The sequence below is a fragment of the Saccoglossus kowalevskii genome, chromosome 20, assembly GCF_978046115.1.
Source record: "Saccoglossus kowalevskii chromosome 20, keSacKowa6.1, whole genome shotgun sequence".
Classification (NCBI taxonomy): domain Eukaryota; kingdom Metazoa; phylum Hemichordata; class Enteropneusta; family Harrimaniidae; genus Saccoglossus; species Saccoglossus kowalevskii.
In genome coordinates this window covers 6,384,520-6,408,653 of record NC_140660.1, presented here as the reverse complement: position 1 = coordinate 6,408,653, position 24,134 = coordinate 6,384,520, and the positions used below count along the sequence as shown (strand labels likewise).

The window sequence follows — 24,134 nt, the reverse complement described above, 5'->3', positions numbered from 1 at the left end:
TGTCAAACCAAGATAACAAAGCTGTTATACTTTGGATCACAACATAACCTCAATTAATTAGATCTGTTACACATGAAAATAGTGACATCCTACCAACAGTAAACAGTTCTCAAATGGGAATTGAAAACCATATCAACCATGTCTGCAAATTGGCATGTTTTCATATTATAGAAACATCTACAAAATCATAGAATACCTCATAAATTATATGGTTTGTCTTCTCCTGCATACTTTGTAACATCCAAACTTGACTACTGTACAGTCTACTTTATGGGATCTCAATCATCAACATCAACATACTCCAGTGTATTCAGAACACATCTGCCAGTCTCATCGCTCACACTAAGAATATTTAAAACATCACACCTATTCTATACAACATTCACTGGATACCCAAGTGTATTGACTACACTTCTAATCATGTATAAATCACTTCATGTCCAAGCACCAACCTACTTATCAGCCTTTCTAAAGCCATACAACCTCATTTATAATCTCCTAGAAACTGAGATCTGGTGTCACATGACTAGATGATATGCCCTATCATTTATGGGAATAATAGCGTACACATCATAGGAACAGCAACTGGTGTCACATGACCAGATGATATGCCCTATCATTTATGGGAATAATAGCGTGCACATCATTGGAACAGCAACTGGTGTCACATGACTAGATGATATGCCCTATCATTTCTGGGAATAATATCGTGCACATCATAGGAACAGCAACTGGTGTCACATGACTAGATGATATGCCCTATCATTTACGAGAATAATAGCGTGCATATCATAGGAACAGTAACTGGTGTCACATGACTAGATGATATGCGCTATCATTTACGAGAATAATAGCGTGCATATCATAGGAACAGCAACTGGTGTCGCATGACTAGATGATATGCGCTATCATTTACTGGAATAATAGCGTGCATATCATAGGAACAGCAACTGGTGTCACATGACTAGATGATATGCCCTATCATCTACGAGAATAATAGCCTGCATATAACAGGAACAGCAACTTGTGTCACATGACTAGTTGATTTGCCCTGGAACTCACACATAACTCACATATCACACTCAATTAATGTTACATGTTTATTGGTACGTATATACATGATAACCACTTGTATTGCTACACAATGTATTACCTCTGTGACAGTGTGAAGGTGTTCTGTTGCTTTCTTAATATAGTCTTCTTCGAGGTTTGGATTTATGCCCTCCCTAACACGAGCTAGGTAATCATCCCAGTATAGGACAGGAAATAATGTCTGTTGCTTTTTCCATTGTGTAACCAGTTCCATAATCTTACCACATATAGCAGGCATTGGTTTTAAATTCTGTAATCATATGAGGATAATTGTATTACTACTTTGAAATGAGTGAAACACTTTTTAATCATAGAAAATACCTCATTCTTAGAGCAAAATAACTTTACCTTCATTACTTCATCTTTTCTCATACGTAGAATTTCTCGTAACTTGTTCATATCAGGACTTTGGGGATCATGAGTATTCAAAACCAAAATTTCATCTCCAATAAATATACCGATATGTTCACTAAACATCTTGGCTGCTTCATCTATCACTTCTGTTGCAAGTTTTCGGACTGAAAAAAACAAACAATGTATTAGAATTATTGTGAAATTCAAATATTATACAGTATATGATACGTACACTATAGTGCATTCTTACCTTCGTTTTCATAGCCATACTTCTCTGCCCAATCACCTCTAGTAGCTACTAAGTAAACATACAGTATGCGCTTCGAAGTATCCTTTGACGAACTACCCTTGTTTGTCGATATAAACATCTGTATAATCTGCTTAACCTTAAAAACAAAACAACAAAAACACTCCATGACTTAAAATAATTTTACCACCAAAGGAAGACTGTAATGTTCATATTCTTTTCTCTATTTTTTGTATGCTTATATTTTACATAATATACACAACATTGTAGCATCTACAAAACTATCATCTATAAATGTGTCTGGTATGTCAATATATTTGCAGATATCTGGAAAAGTCTCTTTTCAATAATATTTTTTATTGTTTTTGATATGTCTGTTGACTGTGTTCTTGTAATAATTTGTATGAATTGTCGATTGTCATTAGTTTATTCATACTGAGTTAGGACGGCGTTAGTAGCAATGTCGGTCATTAAACATGATCAGCAGAGACAGGTCAATGATCGTAATTAATGGGAATCATATTCAGTAATTTGAGGGCTGCATGAAAACCCAAATAATTAAACAAGAACTATTTATATTTTCTGATTTTTTGTCACTAAACTATAAAAGAACTAGAGTTGTCCAGGTGAAACAGTCGTCTTTAAATCAATGTATTGGTCAATTTCACCTTGAAATGAAAAAAATAACAATTTAAATGGCATGGAGGAATATATTAGTAAACGTTCTTATCATTCGCCAGCTTTATTTTATTTGAATTAACCCGTAAAATTCATGCGTTTTCTAAAATTTGTTGACAACTTCACTGTTGAAATCATGGAAAATGTATGTGTAGTTCTCTCACAAAAACTTGCTGTGTCAAGGAGGATAATATGTTACCGATGTCAATTAGCATAGTTTTTTTTGTGTGCTGTGGCAGGCTTCAAAATTATTTTTTTAACAAAAAACAGTATAATTTTATAAGGCATAGAGAATTTGACCTGTACTAGACAGAGATATATTAGGGTTCACATCGAATCAGTTTTCTTTGCGAAAAGAAAGTAAACCAGCTAATATGCATCACATTTCATTGAAATTTGGTTCATAAATGCTCGGAGGTAGGTAATCAACAGGTGTGATTAGAATAATGTTGAAAAACATTTCTGTTGATTATCTAATTATTATTATCCAATTTTGATATATCAAACAAGCAGCCATTCGGCTGAGATAGCTGTGCTGTTAGAAATTCTTATTTCAATTAAAGAACTGAATATATCAATAGAAAATGAGCAAATCTGAGACAGGTCTATCTGAGGTACCTATATGTATACCGTGAAGGGGTTAATTATTCACTGGGTTTTAATTTGCTTATTTCACTGACTGGAAAATGCACTAAATTAAAACCCAGTGAATATGTTAAATTTTGCATAGAACACATTATCTGAATGTAGGGAGTTCAGAATCCAATATGGCGGCCGTGAATTCCACACACGCTGTAACTTTTCTCTAGAATTTTAAACTGTTATTTTACAAATTCTATATGTTGCACATCAATAAAATAATGCAAATTATTCAAACAGGTTAGTCTTTTGTCTATTTCGCACGTAAAAAGCTTGATACGATGAATGGCTCAATCACAACTCCCGCCGAAAAAAAACATGGCTCTCGATATTTTTCAGGGTGCGTGATATAAAACAGAAAAGCCAAAGAGGAGCCAATAAACACAGATCTTTCAAACACGGATGAAAATATGGCCAATAAAATTCGCTATGAGATGGTACTAATTTAATTTATGTAGCTATGACTCGTGCAAAAGAAAATTGAGGTCAAAGTTTTGTCTGTTCGTTTTCTTTTTGTCACACTTTGGCTGTCTTCTGTGCAGATTATATTGTGTGTTGTACAAGACTACCTAGTTAGTTTTTTTTAAACAAGTATAATACTGTTGTTAGGCAATTCCAGATTACATTTTCGTGGCATTATGAGTGTTCTGAAACTTGAAAATGCTTGGTTCGACGATTTTTCCAGCAATTTTACCAAAAATGCACGTTTTTTGAAAACTACTGAACCAATTTTGTTCAATTACTTTTTCACTGAGTAACAAAGTTATACTGTCAATTAAGCTATTTGGAATAATTTAGTTTTTCACTGTACTCCCTACTAAATGATAAAACCGTGAATTTAAAAACCACTGAATATGCCTGAATTCGTAAATCGGGGAAATTTAAACCCAGTGAAAATTAGTCATTTTACAGTAGTATCAAAGCAACAAGAAGTCGAAAATATAACTTTTTCCCCGAAATGAAGATATCATCATGAAATGAACAAATCTAAGAGAGGTCTACCCAAGTATCAAAGCATTCAGGCTTGTAGTTTTCAAGAAGAATTCAAAAAAAGTAAAACATTAACACGGATGATGACGGACAATCACTCATATGACAAACTCCGCTTGACAAAGTCGACAGCGGAGCTAAAAAAATTGATTAAAAATGTGGTCATTTTTCGTTCGGTAAATATCGTGTGATTAGAAATTACTCCGTCAAAGAAACACCTGGCGACGGGATCTAGAGGCTGGGCTATTCCTGGGAAAGTGGGAAAACTGGCACAGAACCGCCCTGGTTAGAGGAGTCTTGTTAGTGTCCCAAGAGGTATGATAGGCATAAGTAAGTAAGTAGTTAATTAAAAAACTTTATCTTAAACCGAGTCAGTTTAACAATGTATACTTATCACGGCAAGCATCTCACCACTGCAGACAGGTCGGCTTCCTGTTATCAAACCATTTAACCCAAAATTGCACGTATTTTATTGTCGCACATTGGCTAGCTCAAGAAAATATCCAATGAGTGACTCGTGATAGCAAATTTATTGGGCAAATATAATAATTACTACAAGACTTTAATAAATCTGATCATAGCTCACAAATGTGTATATTTGAATCTCTCATGTGTGCAGTTTCAGCATTTTTGCCAGCAGAAATTTACCTTTGTTTTAGTGTATGCACGCCTTAAAGCCTTTGCCTTTGCTCTCAGGAACATTTCTGTCTTCTCATATGCAAATATATTAGCTGCTCAAACATTCATCCCCTTTGATTTCACTAATTACATCATCATGTTTAATGTTTTGATTTTATAAGTCTTATAAATTTATGACTAAACACTTACCTCTTTCATTGCTGATTCCTTTACTTTTTCTATTCCTATTACTTTTCCGTCTTTATCGAAGTCGATGCCTTTATACAGCAATGCAATTGTGGCATAGTCCGCTTCCATTGTGAACATAGAATGTGTTGCAAAATATACATCCTGTCCTGCCATGTCGACCATATTTATTTTACCTACACCTGGTACTTCTGCCCTGGAAAAGTCAATGCCAGCTGTGTGTGTGTACTCCTTTTCCTTTCCAGGATCAGGGGCTGGTTCAGTCTGCGATGTCTGCAATAACATAACAAACAATGTTACAATTCATGCATATTTACTATTGTGAGGTTGGATGTAAAGTACATTTATAGTAGTTTGTATTTAAACAAGAAACTCACAAGAAACAAATGCCCAAAATTGTAGCCATTTTTACACACAAACAAGATGGCAGACAAATCATGTGACTGAATAAAATTATTTAATTTTTCATATGTCAAATATTCAGTCGTTCGTTAAAAACGCTTCTTGGGAAACAACTGCCTGCAATCTTTACCATTTTTGGTTAAACTCAAGATGATGTCGTATTATTTTGTTTTCTGTCAGAAGGAGTCAGTACGAAGCAAGTCAAATTTCAAAATGAATAAATGGCATCTGTAAAAACTACTTCCTGTTCATCAAAGATGGCAGCCAAACCATGTGATCAATCACAAACAGCTTTTAATACACACTTTGAAGAGCATTATGCTAATTTCAAATCAATGTGTCAAAGTGGTTCTGAAGAGGATTTTCTTTAAAATGTTTTATGTCATTTTTCAAGGGGGAAAATTGGCAGAAAAAGTCACAAAGTAGATATATTAATAGGTCAATTAACTCTCAAAAAAGGTTTATAGTGACCACTTCTGCTTTATCTTAAGATGTCTGCCAAACCAATCGACCAATCAAAATTCTGCAAGTTAGGTGCACCAGTTTGCATTGTCCCCAGTGTGCCTAAGATGTTCCAGGGCGACAAAGAAACAACAGAAGAATTAAGACATATTTTAACAAAAACAATAGGGTCAGGTCAAAACAGACTTGAACCCTAACTACTTACTTTTAGTAAAGTGTTCTTCAAGGTAGTCTTGCCAACACCTTCATGCCCTGCTATAAAGAGGTTTGTTGTGTCAATGGGAATTCCTGGCCCTTCTTCCAACAATATATCAAAGTTTCTTTTCTGTTGATAATTGAATAAAACAAAGCATTGATATGTAGCGATTAGTTCTTTTAATCGAACCTAGTGGATTTGTATTCATGATGGTATTTGACAGATATATCATAACACCATCGTAAAATTATTCATAAAAAATGCTATGATAATTCCCAAATACACTGTCGCATAGCTCATTTCATTAAATACATTAGACAATAGATTAAACTTGTAGTGTCCTTTCATGTCCTTCCAAGACGGAGTTACATGATTTCCCATTAAATTTTTAGATACAAAAGTTAAGTCGCAATTTCAGCGGCAATCCCCAAATATACTGTGCTCTTTTACCCACACTGAGGACAGGAACAGGTACAAGAATATCAGCTTTATGTCCCCTCTGACTGGATGCCATTCAACAAACTATGAATGCTATGAGGTAGCCAATATTAAACCTGGAACAGTATGTTTCACTGCTGAGTATAGGCAACTAAACTTAAAATGTATTACAGTGCAAGTTACTCCTATTACACATAAACTAAAACACACTTAGCAACCAATCACAATGTCCTCCTTTAAACACTTTCCTTCATAGGACGCAGTAGCTGAAATAGAATCTTCGTATTGCATACAAAACAATTGGTGTCATTTCAGACTGCTATCCCTCAATAAGTTATTATTACAAGCAAGGATGTATAAAAATAAGGTTATCATGGGAATACCACAAAGTAGGCAGTATAGGACCACATTGATCTCTGCTACACGTCAGTCAATACAATCGCTTTACTTCCATTGTGCATACTTTGCGTTATTCTCATATAAATCTCATTATCACATGAACAAGCCAGGTTATTTTAGTTGAAAAGAATATACAGTTTTCAAACCCTGGTTACGCCATTCAAACCTGTGTATATATCATTTTGTATTTTTTTATATATACAAAAATATAACTGACAGTTTCCTTATTTACTATAATTAGAATATCACAATATAGACAAAATTTACCTTTTCAACTTTTTGTAATAATGACTCGGCTTCTTTGTAGTATTGGTTTCGTATTTCACTTCCAGTGCCAATTTTAGATCTCACAAATTCTATAGGTGTAAGATTGTCCTAATAACAATGATGTTAACAGTATAATTAACAATTGAATTACAACAATGTGAATTCTTGTGAAAGTCATAATGTGGTAGTTAGCATTACTACTGACCTTATTTGGTGAAGTCATATCAATACCATTATCTAATAATAATGTAATAATCTGTAATGCTCTACTTATATCCTTTGTAGTCTTGATAGGATCCCGACCAGTATCAGGATAAAGAATGTAGAACAATGCATTCTTGTTATCCTATTATAGAATGAAACAAAGTCATGTTTATTGCATCCTACAATCATGCCGTGTATATGAAATACATAAATATTAGTTCAGATAATCTACTCAGGTGTGCATATCATGCTAACATTAAGGAAGTATCATTCCTCGAAATTAGAATATCACAGGTTGTTTCCATACATAGACTCAGATGTGACATGGATTCATGCCATTATTATTATTATTATTATTTTTTTTTTTTTTTTTAAATATTTTTGTGCCAGGCGACAGTTCCGGACATTGGATATCACTGTTATCTCTCCTGACTTTTTCTTTGTATGTGCAAATTGCAAGTGCTAGTGACGACAAATAGTGACGACATGCCATTATTATTATTATAATACTTAAAATACTGTAAGTAAAAACCAATTGAGTTACTAAATTGAAATTATGTGGTAAGGCTAATTTTAGACACAGTCCAGGGGCCTATGGATTGAGCTCTGTCTGTCTGTTCGTCCACCCATCAGCCCATCACAGTTCATGGACAGATTTACCCAAAACTTAGTACATGGTTGAAACATGATGGAATGCATATGGCCCAGATTTGTGTGGATGATGGGAATTGCTTTGCATCCAAAGTTTGTGTACAATCGAAAACATTTCTCATTGAAAAAAATGATTAAAAAAATTTTACCCTATAAATTCATATGGGATGTAAGTTATCTTGTAATAAAATGTGCGCATGTCGCAACAGATGCAACTTTCCTTCTAGCCGGGCATGGCGAGCAAAAGATGTAATTTAGATAATTTTTCCAGGGTTGGTAACATAGTGGTCCCTCAGCAACGCCCACCCTTTACTGTCCCTGGGCTTATGACAATGAGAAATACATTGTAATATGTACGTTATAATAAAAACATAAAATAAATATATAAAATTAAATTCACGCCATACAATGCAAGTGATTTTAATCAGATTGGAAAACATGTAACAGCAGTAATTTCTTTTGAATTATAATACCTTATCACTGGGAACTTTCATGCTATATGTAGGTTTTGACATTTACTCTATAATTTATTGTAGGGTTTATAGTTTCAAGTTGAAAATTTAAATCATTGCTACATTTTAGAATATTAATAAGAAAATTAGCATAAGAAGCCCTAGATCACGAAATTTTCTTAGCTACATGTATATGTATATTATTTTTTTTTTATAAACTCTTTCATTTATAATCTAAATAGACTAATACACATATGCAGCTTGGGTACGGACAGGACATTGTGTTTCTTAACTAACATTTTCCAGGCTAACAAACATATACTGATTTTTACTGATGGCAACTTCTGTTTAATTTTCAGGCATATTTTGTTTGCTGACAGATTCTTGTTTTGCAACTATCCCAGAGTGCATCTCACCTACAGTGCCATTACTTCACTGTCGACTGTGCAACGTTTACGTCCATGCTTAATAACAGAGTTCCTTGACTGTAATATATTGTACTTGTTGGTGAGCAGAATGGTTTAGTAGAGGTAGGTCATTGAATGTTCATATCTTAGTAATTGCAACCAGGAACTCCTGGGTTCGAACACCATAGCAATTAAATGTCATCTATGCTTAGAGTGTGTTTCGGGGTTCAGGGTTTTGCAGTGAGAACGTGTGCAACAATTGGGATTCCAGGCCTGGGATTTCCTTGAGGGCCGCTTGCAAGTTGCCGAATCTCATCGCTTTGTTGGGCTCGAGGTCACCGTGCGTTAAGTTCGGGGATTCTGTGAGCGCGAGTGAGTGGACTGCTAGCTTGGGCAGAAAGTTCTCCCGTTTGTCTTGGGTACCGCATCAACGAGTGAGAGGCCCGGCAGTGGAGGACACCCCCCCCCCCCACGTTGATCGGAGGGCATCCTTAAAGAGCCCACTGTGGATTCTCCCTTGCAGAGCGCCGGTTTTTCCTCTAAGACTTGGCCTTTGGTTGAGGGCCTGTCGAGACAGATTGCGTCTCTTGCAGGCCGGCCAGGTAGACCAAATGCAGATGGAGAGGGTTGCCTCCACTGCAGGTCTCCAATTTTGGTGCCGACCAGGGCAGGACATGCATTTCACCTCCCCCTGCCAGGGATTGTCTGTTGGAGCCGGTAACATGAATTTGTCCCTGAGCCCCGTCTGCACACCTCCCCTGTTCCGGCCAAGTACTGGGCATAGTGGAGGCGCACAGACGGTTTTGACGGTCGTTGGTTGTCTGCGGAGGAGGCTATTCCTAAGGCACCAGGCTGGGGAAATCTTATGCAAAACTCTTTCCACTGGACCAAACGCTACCTGATCGCTGTGGTCTCCAGTTCCGATACCAACAAGGTCTGGGACGAAACAGCATACCCTTGACCAGATCCCAAGGTTCCTTCCCCGACCCCACGAATTTTTGTTCAACAAGACGGGTAAAGGGAGATGGCCATGTTCCATGGACTTTTTCTGCAGCTCAAACTGAAACGATCCACCACGCCCTGAGGGTTACGACCCGTCAACTTCTTGGAGTATGTGGTCAGCATGCTGGGACGCATAGTTGTGAGTCTCCAGGACTCTGAGGCCTCAGAGGCAGAACGCACCAGCCTCCTTGACCAGGCAACACAGCTATTGGTAGGACATCGCACGACTATGTGTGATATTCTCCAGTGTCATTTGGCTCTCTTGGCAGGGGCTACCTCATTCTCCTTCCCAGAATTCCTTGCGGTTAGATCACCGAAAGTATCTCTGCCACCACACACCGCCATTTTGTGGTGAAACACCACAAGACTTTTACTATGCGCATCATTTGCGTATTTTTATTCCCCGTTCGGACAAATGTTGGATTTCGTCCGCCCGTCCGTGGCATTCAGACATATGCACCCCGATTTTCGTTATGATTCAATTAAATATGGCTGACTGGCAGCCATTTTGTCCCTCAAATTTGCTAAATTCTGATATTTAAATATGAGCTGAACAGGTTGATTTCAATCAAACTTTGTATGATGATCATGCATATTGTGTAATAGGTGTACGTCACTTTTTTTTCAAGATTCGGTCCAAGATGGCCGACTGGCAGCCATATTTGTTTAGTTTTTGTGCTGATTTCTTTCATAAGACATGGCCTGATTCAGTTAAAAGTTTGTACATAGGTACTATGAACTGTTTTTCATGGCTGAATAGGGCGATCTCAATTAAACTGTGTATGGTAATCAAGCATATTGGGTTATAGGTGCATGTCACTTTTTTTTTCGAGATTCAGTCCAAGATGGCGGCTATTTTTTTTTTCCCGTTTTCGTGCTGATTCCTCTTTTTGGAGCTGAACAGGGCGATATGGCCTAATTCAGTTCAAAGTTGAATAGGGCATTTTCATTCAAACTTGTATGATGACCTTACATATTAGGTTATGATGCAAGCCATATTTCTTTTGGAAATACTTGAACAACAATACCCAACTGGCTGCATTTTTCTTTTATGGTATTTCCTCTGTAAAATATAGTCCAATTCAGTTCAAAGTTTCCACGTAGGTACTATACTGAGAGTAACACAATCTAAAATTAGTGTTAGTGTTAAAAAAACATTGATCTTTTATTCCTACATGTCACTTGTACTGAACATTTACATCGACTACAGCTAATACTGAACAGGGACTATGCATTGTATTGTGTTTATTCCTACTGGAAAACAAGTTTTAAAATATTTTATCGTTAACTGATAAAGATTTTCCTGTAAATGTACTGTCAAGTGTGAAATAGTTATAAATTAAATGAAAATAATTTCATCGCGGAATAATAGTTACTAAGGGGTTACTCGGTTCATCAAACTGATCTTCCTGTCGACTGCCAGACGAAAAATATAAGGAAACGAAAGCACTAAGGGAACTGATCATTACCACCAAGCCGGTTTCCTGAGAGTCTCCCGCGGCGTGCGTTTCTTTACCGTACCGGCCGCTGCTTTACCGTACCGGCCGCTGCTTTACCGTACCGGCCGCTGCTTTACCGTATCCGAAGGTCATTAGCCGTACCGGCAAGGCCGTTACCGTACTGGCAGGAGGCAATTCACACTTCTGACAAGTTAATTTATGCATTGATTTTCCGGTTTACCGGTAAAATGCCGACCTGTTTAAATTTCAGTTTTATGCACAGGATCGCCAGAGAAAGCAAAACTGTAGAATTAATTTGAGTAGAATTTGTTTAGTTTGTAGTTATAGTCTGTTTATAAATCATTTTGTTCATTTTTGCTATGCGGTAGCTTTCGAGGTCAAGTACACCACCAGGTCAATTTGTTGCGTCTTTTTATTTGTCAGAGATTAAACTTTACCATTATTATTGCATAATATTTACATTCAAGTTGCGCGTGATAATGCTACACATGATTTTTGTGAGACCATGGAGCTAGCAGTACGTCCATGGTGAAAATGAGAGCTTCACCAAGGCGTCCTGTCGTTGTCAACTCAACTTTGGAACAGTCAAATGTTGGATATGACTACAGACGGAACTGTGTCTTTATTTTATACGATATTTTTATTTTTTTTAAATTGGGATCAGTGCACTCAAATCAACTGAGCCGAGAAAGTGGATTACAAAAATAACGGTAGTTTTGGCATGTAACCTAATGGTTTTGGTTATTGTTGCAAATGCACAGTGCAGACGTAATTTTGTTTTCTTTTTTCACTTTATCTGGCGCCAGTGCACGTGTGCTTGGATGTTTGTTTATTCAGTGATTGCGCTAAATATTTGACAACGTTGCCAACGTATTCAACATACGAAAATAGTACGTGTGTGCGTTTGCGTGAATGATAGATGCAGACGAGATTTCTCGTCGCAACACGTTTTATTAGTTTATTTCCAACGCGCGTGGTCGGCGCCTTTGATTGCGTTTAGTTTGTTCTTTCATTCGCAAAATCTATCGCTGGCACCGTTTATTTTGTTATGTCTCACAACTGAATGTCCAAGCTGACTTTGTATTGGCTGTAATTATATTTTTTTTTTGTAAAACAAAAAAAAAGTCCCGACCTTTCCAGTCTAAATCGTATTCTGCCCCAAACCAAACAGCCCTTTTCAGGGCCAATCACATGTTCCAAAAAGAGATATACCGGCACACTTGCACACTCTGTTTTGTTATAATAAAGTTACATTGGGGATTGTTGGAGGGGGTGTGTAAATATGTTTGGTCAATTCCATAAACAAAATCACAAAACGAGGTCGAAAAGCAATGGAAAAATGTTGACCTAGAGCAAGGTCAAATTCCGTTTTACGCTCTTGAATTTTATCTGGACTACGTGCACGCGTTGCCCGTGTTATTGTCAACAAAGTATCAAAACAGATTTTCGAACGCCCAAGCCCGAATTTAAATACACGTGAGCTCGGCCAAGCGAGTCACGCTGACATAATGCATTATGCAAGTATCATCGTGCGACAGGTTGAGACGTTTTATTCAACGTCGTGGGTAAGCTATGATGTAGGACTGTCGTTTTATAGCGTTACAGGCGATCATGAATATGTGAATAACACACATATATTGAAAAAAAACACATGCGAAGAATTTCAGAAAGACTTTTTTATTTTATTTATTTATTTGTATTTCGACGGTTGTCCGACTTTCTTTCCACTGTGTGAGCTACTGACAAATATAAACAAATAATTAACCCATCGAGTCCTCTAGTCGACTGGGACGTAACACTCTGTTGTACAAGTCATGTCCTTTTCAAATTATTCACTTTCAATGGGTAAAAAAAAAATTCTTATTGTTTGCAAAATGCCCAATTAATTTATGCATGACTCACGGTTACCGGCAGGGCGCCGATCAGTAACCGGGGCTTTGTTTACCATGCATTCATTAATCGAAGGTGATAAATAGTCTGTATTTGTCCTATCAGTACGGTAATTGTCCAGCCGGTACAGTAAAGCACCGGCCGGTACGGTAACGCAACGGTCGGTACGGTAAAGCAATGACCGGTACGGTAAAGCAACGACCGGTACGGTAAACCGAGTCAAACTCACAGGAAACTCACAGGCTGGGTGGTAATGATCAGTTCCCTAAGGGGCATTGACGACTAAATCATCCTACTTCCCACTGACTTTGAAAACAGCCAGAATCTACAAACAATGCATACGCTTTTGTAGGTTCGAAAATCAAACACCTGCATGGCAATGTTTTGTTGGGCGTCTTTGAAAATAGTACCACTGTGCCGCATCGACCAATCAACAATAAGCATAAAATCGTGTGGTGGCAGACATATATTCCTAGAAATATAACTCTGCCTGGGAGATTGGGGCTACCTCTGTGCAGCGAGATGCTGTCTTGGCAGCTTGTGTTTTCGCTTGCTGGTTATGGCTCCGTCACTGCCTCAGTTACGCAGACTGGACCTCTTCCACGCTCTTTGATGGGGAGAATGTGGGTGCAGTCTTTGAGTTTCGGAAGGCCACTGACCAGATGGTACGCCATATCAAGTTGCTTGAAGTGCACTTAGCACTGATACACTTTCTACCCATAGTTCGAGGCCACAGTCTTGCTTCGCGTGTCTTGCTTCACAGCAGTGGTCTCCTATATCAACAAGGTGGTCGGACCAGATCCCCACTGCTGTCAGTTCTGGCGGACCAAATTCTCCTTTGGTGCCTAGAATACAATGTGAGCTAACCGCACACCACCTTCCAGGGGTGCGTGCAGTCAAACTGACGCCCTCTCGTGGTGACTCCATTTCCAGAACGCAGAGTGGCAGATACCCCGATGGGTAACTTCCTGTTACTGTTTCGGTGGTGGGACGGTCCAAAGTTACACCTGTTTGCTACATCCCGGAATGCCAAGTTCCTGATGTTTGTGACACACCTGCCTGTTGACCCCAGGAGCTTGTTCCATGGACACTTTGTCGATCCTGTGGACCCACATGGATGCGTACACTTTTCCTCCCTTCCCACTAATTCACCGGGTTCTGGAGAAACTTCGACAAGAGTGCAGGTGCATCTTAACGACTGCAGGGATCCCTGCTCAATCTCTGCATCACACTTTTTTTGTGGAGAGGTGTCTCCCATTAGCACTCCTTGGAAGTTCCCAGGTCTTGTGTCCTCATGCAGAACTGTTTCGGCTTTTTTTTCCTTTTCTTTGAAGGCTAGCTACCCTATAATTTGGGTTTGGGTCTAGTGTTCTTGGGCATGCCGACCCCCGTCACTGTATCAGCAGTTGCTTTTGGAGACGTCCCTGGCTAGGTAAGACACTGTTTGTCACTGGTCTTAACCAGGTGGTAGTTGTAAGTAGAAATATTGTCCCGGGCTGGGACACCATTTATTGTTTTGCTTGGAAATCCACCGCCTCTCAGTGCATGACCGCGAACACAAAGGGTATGTGACTCAGAAAATGCAAAAGCCGAGTGGAAGCATGTATGTTAAAGTAGCTAATGAAATAAATGATGTGTTTAATTTATTCAGAAGCCTAGGAAGCGTAAATACAACAGGGTCAGAGTGCATTGTAAAGCTTTTCTCATTCAGTACGCTATTGTTTTTTCCAAGTAATTGTTGTGATTATGCCAATCAAGATGGTGCCTGCTTAGTGACCGTAGAATGCAGTGCCATTTCAAAGATAAAGCACTGCCATCTTTGCACAAATAGTATATTCTAGATAGGAATGGAGAAAAATATTTTCTCTCATTAAAAAATAAATCCTTATTATAATTACATTTCTATTTTGCTTGTATTTGTGTGTTCAAATTTCACTTCAAAAATTGTTACAACAAACACATTTCTTTGCAGCCTAAATATAACTTTTTTTATGTAAAGAACATTGAATTTAATACATGCCCAAAACTCTATTTTCTTATTCAGAAATATGGAAGTTATGGTTATTAGAACTGGACAACTTAGGAAATTTAATGTCGGAAATGAAGACGTTAGGTGACATTAACTATATTGCACTGTTGTATCTACGTTTACATCATGGTCTACAGGAACTGGAGGTAATGTTAAACAAATCTTGTTAAGTCTTTTGAAATTATGATCCTGATATTGTAATACCAGAAAAAATAGGTAATTTGACAAATAAAGTTAGGAAACATGTTGCCAGGGCCAGAGGAGCTTAATAAACTATAAATATAAAACAAAATCATTTCTGTATGCAATTTCTGTCATGGAAAAAAAGCTGTAACTTGTGAACAAAAACATTACTACTAAAACATTATTTTTTGTGGAGGAATGCAAGAACGACCTGTACATGTTACAGAATTGCAAAGTGTGATCATCACACATCAACTTCCTGGAGTGTGCAGTCAAAGGGTTGAAAGCATGTGTACAGCCTACAATTGAAATTAATACAACAGTTAGTTGAAGTCAGTGAGCACGTCTACAAATTTACCATGCTAAACAAAAACAAACACAGTTTTGAACTGGATAGTTTTTATAGTGAACATAAAATCTTTCATTCCAGAAAAATATGCAATGTAAATTAGGATGTGAGGATAATTCTGCCATCAATGTGTGTGGAAATAATTCAAAACAATTGCATTTGCTGCCACTAGTGATGAAATTAGTCTTCTGAATCTATGGAAAAACTCTCAGCTGCACTAGTTAAAGAAAGAAATGAAAATTATCAAATTATTTGTTTCCATGACACCGAGAAATATAAATAAAAAAAATTAAGATGCAAGATGACAAAATATCAGGAATGGAATGCACTCTGAAGAAACACAACAAAAAAGTAAATTAATGTGAGCTACAAATACAAGAAAAAAGTCAATATTAGTGTCACCTAGTCAGTGTCATCTCCCAAGAAACACAACCAAATAATAAATTAATGTGAGCTACAAATATAAAAAATGAGTCAACAATATTAGTGTCACCTGGTCAGTGTCATATCCCAAGAAACGAGGTATGTACGGTACCCTCTAGAAGGCATTTGAGACCAGTTTTGAGACTCTCCCACAGAGGAAGATGCCATTTGAGACCGTGTTTGAGACCGATTTAGAGACTCTCGGATGCCACATAGACCGGGAATGAGACCGTGTCTGAGACCAGCTTTAGAGACCGTCAATTCGCGCAGTCTGATTGGACAACCCTCTGACATCCGAAATTGTATTCTCTACTCTTTTCACCATAGATTTAGGAACAGAAAAATTGTTGACAGATTTGTTAGCTACGAGAAAATTAAGACGCTAAAAAAGTAAAAAGAAAACGTGAATACCTCATGTAGAGAATAGTTTGACGACATACAAGACTGTATTATTATGATGTAGTGTATTCTGAAACATGGAGCTGGGAATATTTAGTAACTGTGTTGATTGTTTGTAGCAGTTTACATAATCGTTAACAAACCCGGTATTATTCACTAAAACAGGCGCAAAATTCATCCAATTAGCCAGTTAACGGGTAGTAACAATGGTCTGTGTCCATCGATAACAATCGTATTTGAATTGCAAGTGTTTCTTTATTTGGCAATGCTAGGTTGGGGCGAGTCATGGAGCTAAAAAAAATTTTTTTAGCTCCAAGGGTGAGTGGGAGTACGTCATAGTTTAGAGAAAAGTTCCGCGATTTGCGTTCCTTAGTACTAAGTATCAACAGAGGTGCGTGAAACCGCAGCCACCATTGGCTGGCGGTGCCCAAAATAGTCGGCGTCCCGGCAACCAGGAGACGGCTGTTCATTTCCATTTATCTGTATCTAGTTCTTGGCGCCATTGAGCAGCGAACGAAATTACGTTTGTTGAACATTGGGTCGCATATGCACGAGTTCCTGTTTAGCGAGTTAACGTGTTTTTACCGATGATAACTACACCTCTGTGAATATTTCAACGCTAATATGCCCATTTTCATTTTAACGAAACATATTACTACTGGTTTATATTTTGTGTCCATCTCTAATTTTATTTATACAAGTTAAAATGGTTAGGTTGAAGTGCTCAGGTTCGTACATCTATTTAGCCCTAAACCTCAAACCCAATACACAGCCCCTCTATCCCGGTCAAGCAACGCCAGACATTTTTTGTGTGTTTCAATCCGGGTTGCGGTTAAACAAACTTCTTGCCCACGACAGGGATAGAGAAACTCGTCACAAAACATGTACTTTATTTCTTCATATATTCTATGACTTCGTGTTTATGGTTTATCTCGGAAATGTGTGCTCTGTATCAGAACTACATCAGTAACAACCATCGTAGTTTTCGTGTCCATTGTGGCAAATTTAACACCTCTGTGAGGTGTGACTACTTTTGAAGCCTTCTATTGTTTTTACGTAATCGGCGGCGCGTGACGCAGGAATTCCTTTTTACAGGCGTGACCACGTATTTTTACTGACGTAAAATATATTTTTTACCATGGCTGTCTGAATTTATGACGGGACATTATTCACACGTTCAGATGTTAACAGTGTGTGACTGTTAGTGAACAAGAGACAGACTAACTCCACCATTAAAAAATGAAGTCATCGAACTGTTATTGGCGAATACTAACCATGGGCTTGGCGGAGCTTAGTATTCTAATTTGACTGATTATTCAACGACGGCAACTGTCAATCGTTATAGTCCTAATCTTTTGTTTATGTGTATAGTTACTGATTTGAGCCCTGTAAAGTGAAATAAACAATTCATTTCCGGTGACGAGGCAGCTTGTTGGAATCCGTATTCAAGTCGGGTATACTAGTATGGACAGTTCATTCTAAAGTGACACGGTCTATGCTGCAATGTTCAATAAATATATTCACATACATAAATTACGTTGCGTAGAGTAAATCTCTTGTCTCTGAGCGACCACATTTTACCCCAGACATGGAGCTAGAAAAGGATCTCTTTTTACCTCCATGCTCCAGATAACTAAGAGAACTGTATATTCAAATAATATTTATGTTGATTGTCCTTGCATTATTATTATTATTATTACTAATAATATTATCTTCCATAACCTCACAGGCAAGAGCATCTTCGATCGATTACCGGGTCGTAATATTTTTGTATCGTATTCACGTACGTGTTCGTGCCCATGCCTCATTTTATTATTTTGGCTAGGCTGCGCAACGACGAAAGAACATCAGCGGCGACATTGTTTACATTTATACTGGAACTTGCTACCACAGTCCCTCAACTGTGTTGCTACAAAGTATCATCTAGGTTCCCACGCAATTTTGAATATGATTGATAGGTCGTTCACGGACATCAGGCAGAGAAACACGAATTGTGAAACTGCTTAAGATTTCTTTCGCAGCCACAGGTTATCGTCTATTTTTTGACAAACTAGAAAGAATTACAAACTATGCCGATCTAGTCAAACGCAAGAATGCGTAAATGTGCATTTTTATCGGATATATGCCCGAAACGCAATCACGGCAAAACTTGGTCGAGCAATATCACGACAAAATGTACTCTGTCCTTACTCATTTTGCATACGAAATTGTACGTGAATGTCTTATTGTAGTGCTTCGTTGATCCACAGTCCCTCTAGAAGGATAGAGGGACTGTGGTTGATCACTATAAAAATAATCATTCTCGCTACGATCCGGAAATAATGAGATAGAACATTACCGACTAGCACGGCGGCAGCGAATCTCTTTCGCTTATTTATTCAGAATTATGTACATCATAACTACAGGCAAAATTGTTGGGAACGGCTTCTGAATGCCGTTTATCGTTGACAAGTTGATTTCAACCACCGGCTGTGTTTTCAAACAGACACTTTATATTCTGTCTGGTTTTGACGTTGCAAAGAAGTTTGTGCGTGTTTTCTTTCCTGTGATTCCTTTCATTGTATTATCTAACACAAACAACGCACTCGTGGCGTTTTTTTCACCTCATATGCAAAGTAGGCATTTTGAAAACAATGTGGGTGGAGCTTTCGGTGCCGGCAAATTCGAAACTCAACGCTTTTGAAACCCATTTCTCCGGCAAAAGTAAATGCTCTAGCCGTGAAATTCACTACTATTTTTATTTATGGCTTCCCTGGACATTCATGGTGCCACTCACGTTTGAAAAATAGAAAATATAATGCAATGAATCACTGTTTCTCGTGTTTTGTGGAACTTTTAGTCACCGTTGTTGATGTGGGTGAGGGCGACTCATTTGAATAATGAACTCCGCCCGCACCTGTTTATATACCATGTCGGTCTTTATAAGTTTAAACACGACCTTTTAGAAAACCCCAGACACCGAACGCGTCCAACCTGAAACATGTAAATGCAAATAGTGACGTTAATATTAATACAATTACATGGCGAGATTATTACCAGAGTTCATAATACTAGTAATAAGATTGTTTTGCATTGCTAAAAGAAAAAAAGTGGTTATTTCCAACTTGCAGTTCTTTGTTCACTCCCCCGGGATTCACTCTTTGCCTCACGTGGTTGCAGATGACTATCCGGTACTGCAGCCCGTATATTTATTTCATTTATTCAGTTTTGAATGTTATTATTATTAGTCTTAGTTTTATTATTATTGAACTTATTAGTATTAGTAAAAAAATTACTACATTACATTTTTCTTTATTATTTCATTATTATTATTGTACTTGGTTATACTTTTATTGCTACTGTACTGATAGAAATGCAATAAATATTATCATTATTATTTATTTATTAACACATACTCACTCCCCGGAGGGAATAGTTACATATAATAGTAAAAGTATGCAGTATTAATACACTAAAAAAGAAGGAATAAAAATATACTAGAGTTTAGTATAGTACTCCATAACTGGACAGTACATGCATTTTGCACTGAATTTAGTCCCCAAACATACATCTACTGAATGCATGACCAGAAAAAGTACCATATGCGAGTACCAAGTGCGAATAGCACTTCCTGTGATCACGGTTCTATGCAAACTATAGAAAAAAACTGTTTGATATACCCACTTAAATAAATAATAAAAAAGCCTTCCTAACGCACACCATTTTTTTACCATAGAAATATTTTATTTTACGTCAGTGAAACCATGGAGGTAATAAGAATTCTTATTACCTCCATGGTGAAACCATGTGGTGATTCCTGTGTCACGGGCCGCCGATTACGTGAAAACAATAGAAGGCTTCAAAAGTAGTCACACCTCACAGAGGTGTTAAATTTGCCACAATGGACGCGAAAACTACTAGTACAATGGTTGTTACTGATGTAGTTCGGTAACGGAGTTATTTAGCACACATTTCCGAGATAAACCATAAACACGAATTCATAGAATATGTGGAGAAATAAAGTACATGTTTTGTGACGAGTTCCTCTATCGCTGTCGTGGACAAGAGGTTTGCTTAACCGCAACCCAGATTGGAAAAAAAAAAAAAAAAAAAATGTCTGGCGTTGGCGTTGCTTGACCGGGATAGAGGGGCTGTGTATTGGGTCTAATGTTTAGGGGTAAATAGAAGTACGAGCCCGAGCACTTCAACCTAACCATTTTAACTTGTATAAATAAAATTAGAGATGGACACGAAGTATAAACCAGTAGAAATATGTTTCGTTAAAATGAGAATGGGCATATCAGCGTTGAAATAATCACAGAAGTGTAGTTATCATCGGTAAAAACACGTTAACTCGCTTAACAGGAACTCGTGCGATCCAACGTTCAACAAACGTAATCTCGTTCGTTGCTCATTGGCGCCAAGAACTAATACAGCTAAAGCAGGCCTGCAGCTAAAGGGAAATGAACAGCCGTCTCCCTGGTTGCCAGGACGCCGCCTTTTTTGGGCACCGCCAGCCAATGGTAGCTGCGGTTTTACGCACCTTTGTTTGATACTTAGTACTCACGCAAATCGCGGAACTTTTCTCTAAATTATGACGTACTCCCACTCACCCATGGAGCTAAAAATCTTTTTTTTCGCCCCAACCTAGCATTGACAAATAAAGAAACACTTGCAACTCAAATACGATCGTTAACGATGGCCACAGACCATTGTTACTACCCGTTAACTGGCTAACTGGGTGAATTTTGCGCCTGTTTTTCTGGATGATGTCGGGTTTGTTAACGAATACGTCAACTGCTACAAACAATTAACACAGTTACTAAATATTCCCAGCTTCATATTTCAGAATACACTAAATCATAATAAAGTCTTGTATGTCGTCAAACTATTCTCCAGATGAGATATTCATGTTGTTGTCACGTTTTCTTTTCTCTTTTTTTAGCGTTTTAATTTTCTCGTACGCTAACAAATCTATCAACAATTTTTCCGTTCCTAAATTCATGGTGAAAAGAGTAGAATACAATTTCTGATGTCAGATGGTTGTCCAATCAGACTGCGCGAATTGACGGTCTCTAAAGCTGGTCTCAGACACGGTCTCATTTCCGGTCTGCGGGGCATCCGCGAGTCTCTAAAGCTGGTCTCAGACACGGTCTCATTCCCGGTCTATGTGGCATCAGAGAGTCTCTAAATCGGTCTCAAACACGGTCTCAAATGGCATCTTCCTCTGTGGGAGAGTCTCAAAACTGGTCTCAAATGCCTTCTAGAGGGTACCGTACATACCTCAAGAAACACAACCAAATAATAAATTAATGTGAGCTACAAATATAAGAAATGAGTCAATAATATTAGTGTCACCTGGTCAGTGTCATATCCCAAGAAAGAAAAAGATATAAAAGCAAAAGTTACTGGAAAAGAAAAACAAAAGGAAAAAGTAAACTAATTAGAGAACGATAATCAAGAACTCTCAGCACAAATAAAGGTTATGATGAAAGACTCAGAAATAAAGCCTTTTCAAAATGGAAAATATGACATTAGACAGGTGTATTATGATTTGTTAGCCCATAATGTTGCTGTTGAGCAGTGCACTCCAATTCTGAGAACTGTGCAAAACATAGATATTGAACCAATTACCTAGTAAATCATTTACATCTATGATAAGAATAGAAACATTTCACATGGTACATTCAGCACATACATTCTGGGCCAACAACCAACACCCTGCATGGTAATGGAACTAGGAAAAAGTTCATAGATTACACAGGAATTCAAGTCACCCTATCTGACAGGTCTTTCTTCTTACACAAATTCCAAGTGTGTAACATGGTAAAGCTCAGGACCATCCAATGTTCTCAATTCAAACATTTCACAAACAAAATGAAGCAATTAGGGAAAATGATGATGAAAAGGTGTCACTCTTTATAGTCACCTCTTTCTGCTCAGCAAAAATCTGAATCGAGATTGCCATATGATAAGAAATTTAAAACTAAACACAACTCAAAAATTTCCATTCCCCCCACACACATTTAAGCTCATATTGATGCATTTCAATTAGATCCAAACATTTTCAGACAATTGTTTTTTACCACATAAAAAAAATGATTTTAGTTGAATTCAGCTTATATCTTAAATTCTCACTGTCCAGCTAGGGTTAAAACACAGGCAAGTGAAATTTGGTCTCTTAGCAAATATTTTTGTCATTTTTAGTAATTTTCTATTTCTTTTTTCAAACTACCAGCCTAATTGCTTTGCTATTGGAAGTGGAAATATTTTTTGTAAACAAATTGGCATGTTCTTTAACAGCCACAACCAAACTACAAATTCACACCATTTTAGTTGGGGAAAAATTGGCGACTGAGGGTTAATACAAGAAAAGACGTACAAGTCATACACAATAGTTACAAGAGATACTCTATGAACAGAATTATTTTACGGAAAATAATACTACTAGGCAATACAGGCATTTTGCAAAGCCATGCTAGCAATTTCTTAGCAATGGCTTACAAACAAGCGTTGAGTTTCAGTGTGGTGTCGAACGTAAATTTGAAAAAAATAATAATAATCACTTCAATAATAAATATAGTCAGTCACAATTTCAGTTTAAATTACACTACATTACAGTGAAAGCCTGATGTGGTATTATTGAAAACTTAAAACACATATGTAAATTTGACAAACTATTATCTCCTGTGTGTCTACAAGTCAAGAATGAGAGTATAAATGCTGATTGATTTGTCATATCTACTGTTTTTTTGTTTCCAGGACCAACCAAAAGAACAAACTTCTAGAGGAGGAATCAGATCATCCTTGGTTGTGGACACAATCAAAAGTCAGTGTTAACATTGTGTGCACAATTTTGTGCTATTTGCCTTTGCTTATTGTGTTTTTAGCATGCCACGGCGTACATTGTGAATTTATTCAAAGATCTATTGGTACATGTGCGTACAATGCTCAATTTATTTAGACAACCGTGTGTACCCTTTTCTTTAGACTATGTATTTAGATCAACGTTATTATTTTATTATCTAGTTCTTATATCATTAAAAGATTTGAACTGTATTTTATTGTGTCGAACTGACTTATTGCATGAAAGCCCTATTTAGCACAACAGTGTTGGATTGTGAATGTTTTGTTTACTCCAGTGTTTATTGTGATTCATTGCCTATCAACTTTAGGCTCATTAACGTATATCTGGATATGGGAATGCCACTATATATTACTCTTCGTTCGAATGACCTCTGTGTGTCCAATGTTGAAGCTGGAGATTACATGATCTAATATGACCTTGTTATGATGAATCAAAAGATGCACCTAGATAAGTCCTGCAAGAATGGCATCACCAGTCACAACCCAAATTCATTTTGCTGGTCAATCAAAAACAAAGTCCGGGTAACAATGTGTACAGATGATGAGTCACTAATTGGTGTGCAGTACTGCATAGACAGGGAAGGCACTGATACAAATTTTAGTGATATGTTCAGGTGAATGGAGAGATAAACATTACATTATCTTGAAAGAGACTTAAAGGACGGTGGACGTCATGTAGCATTCAAATTTTATTTAAACAAGCAATGTATTTTACATGTGTTGTGTACGCTGCTATGAGTTTCATATAAAGCAAGACACTGCTCGATGACCACCACCTTTTAAGCACTGCACAGAGCACATATTGCATTACAAGAATATCGTAAAGACACACCTACATCTAGGCATTCAC

At 37.5% G+C, this 24,134-nt stretch overlaps 1 protein-coding gene and 1 long non-coding RNA gene across 3 annotated transcripts in view; one reads left to right on the top strand and one right to left on the bottom strand.

The window, feature by feature from the left end:
- Positions 1–23,476, top strand: part of LOC146729957 (uncharacterized) — a 57,865-nt gene extending 34,389 nt beyond the window's left edge. Inside the window, exons 2-4 of the long non-coding RNA XR_014927946.1 lie at positions 8,656–8,826; positions 15,100–15,230; positions 23,180–23,476. This is a non-coding gene — a long non-coding RNA (uncharacterized LOC146729957). The remainder of the gene's footprint in view (positions 1–8,655; positions 8,827–15,099; positions 15,231–23,179) is intronic.
- LOC144349692 (death-associated protein kinase 1-like) overlaps positions 1–24,134 on the bottom strand; it is an 85,581-nt gene that overhangs the window by 1,842 nt on the left and 59,605 nt on the right. For both annotated transcript variants that reach the window (XM_085494579.1, XM_085494580.1), the window contains 7 exons: positions 7,195–7,335; positions 6,990–7,097; positions 5,895–6,014; positions 4,829–5,098; positions 1,697–1,832; positions 1,441–1,610; positions 1,154–1,342 (listed from right to left, as the gene is read on the bottom strand). In XM_085494579.1, the coding sequence (XP_085350705.1) occupies positions 1,154–1,342; positions 1,441–1,610; positions 1,697–1,832; positions 4,829–5,098; positions 5,895–6,014; positions 6,990–7,097; positions 7,195–7,335 (1,134 nt within the window). The remainder of the gene's footprint in view (positions 1–1,153; positions 1,343–1,440; positions 1,611–1,696; positions 1,833–4,828; positions 5,099–5,894; positions 6,015–6,989; positions 7,098–7,194; positions 7,336–24,134) is intronic.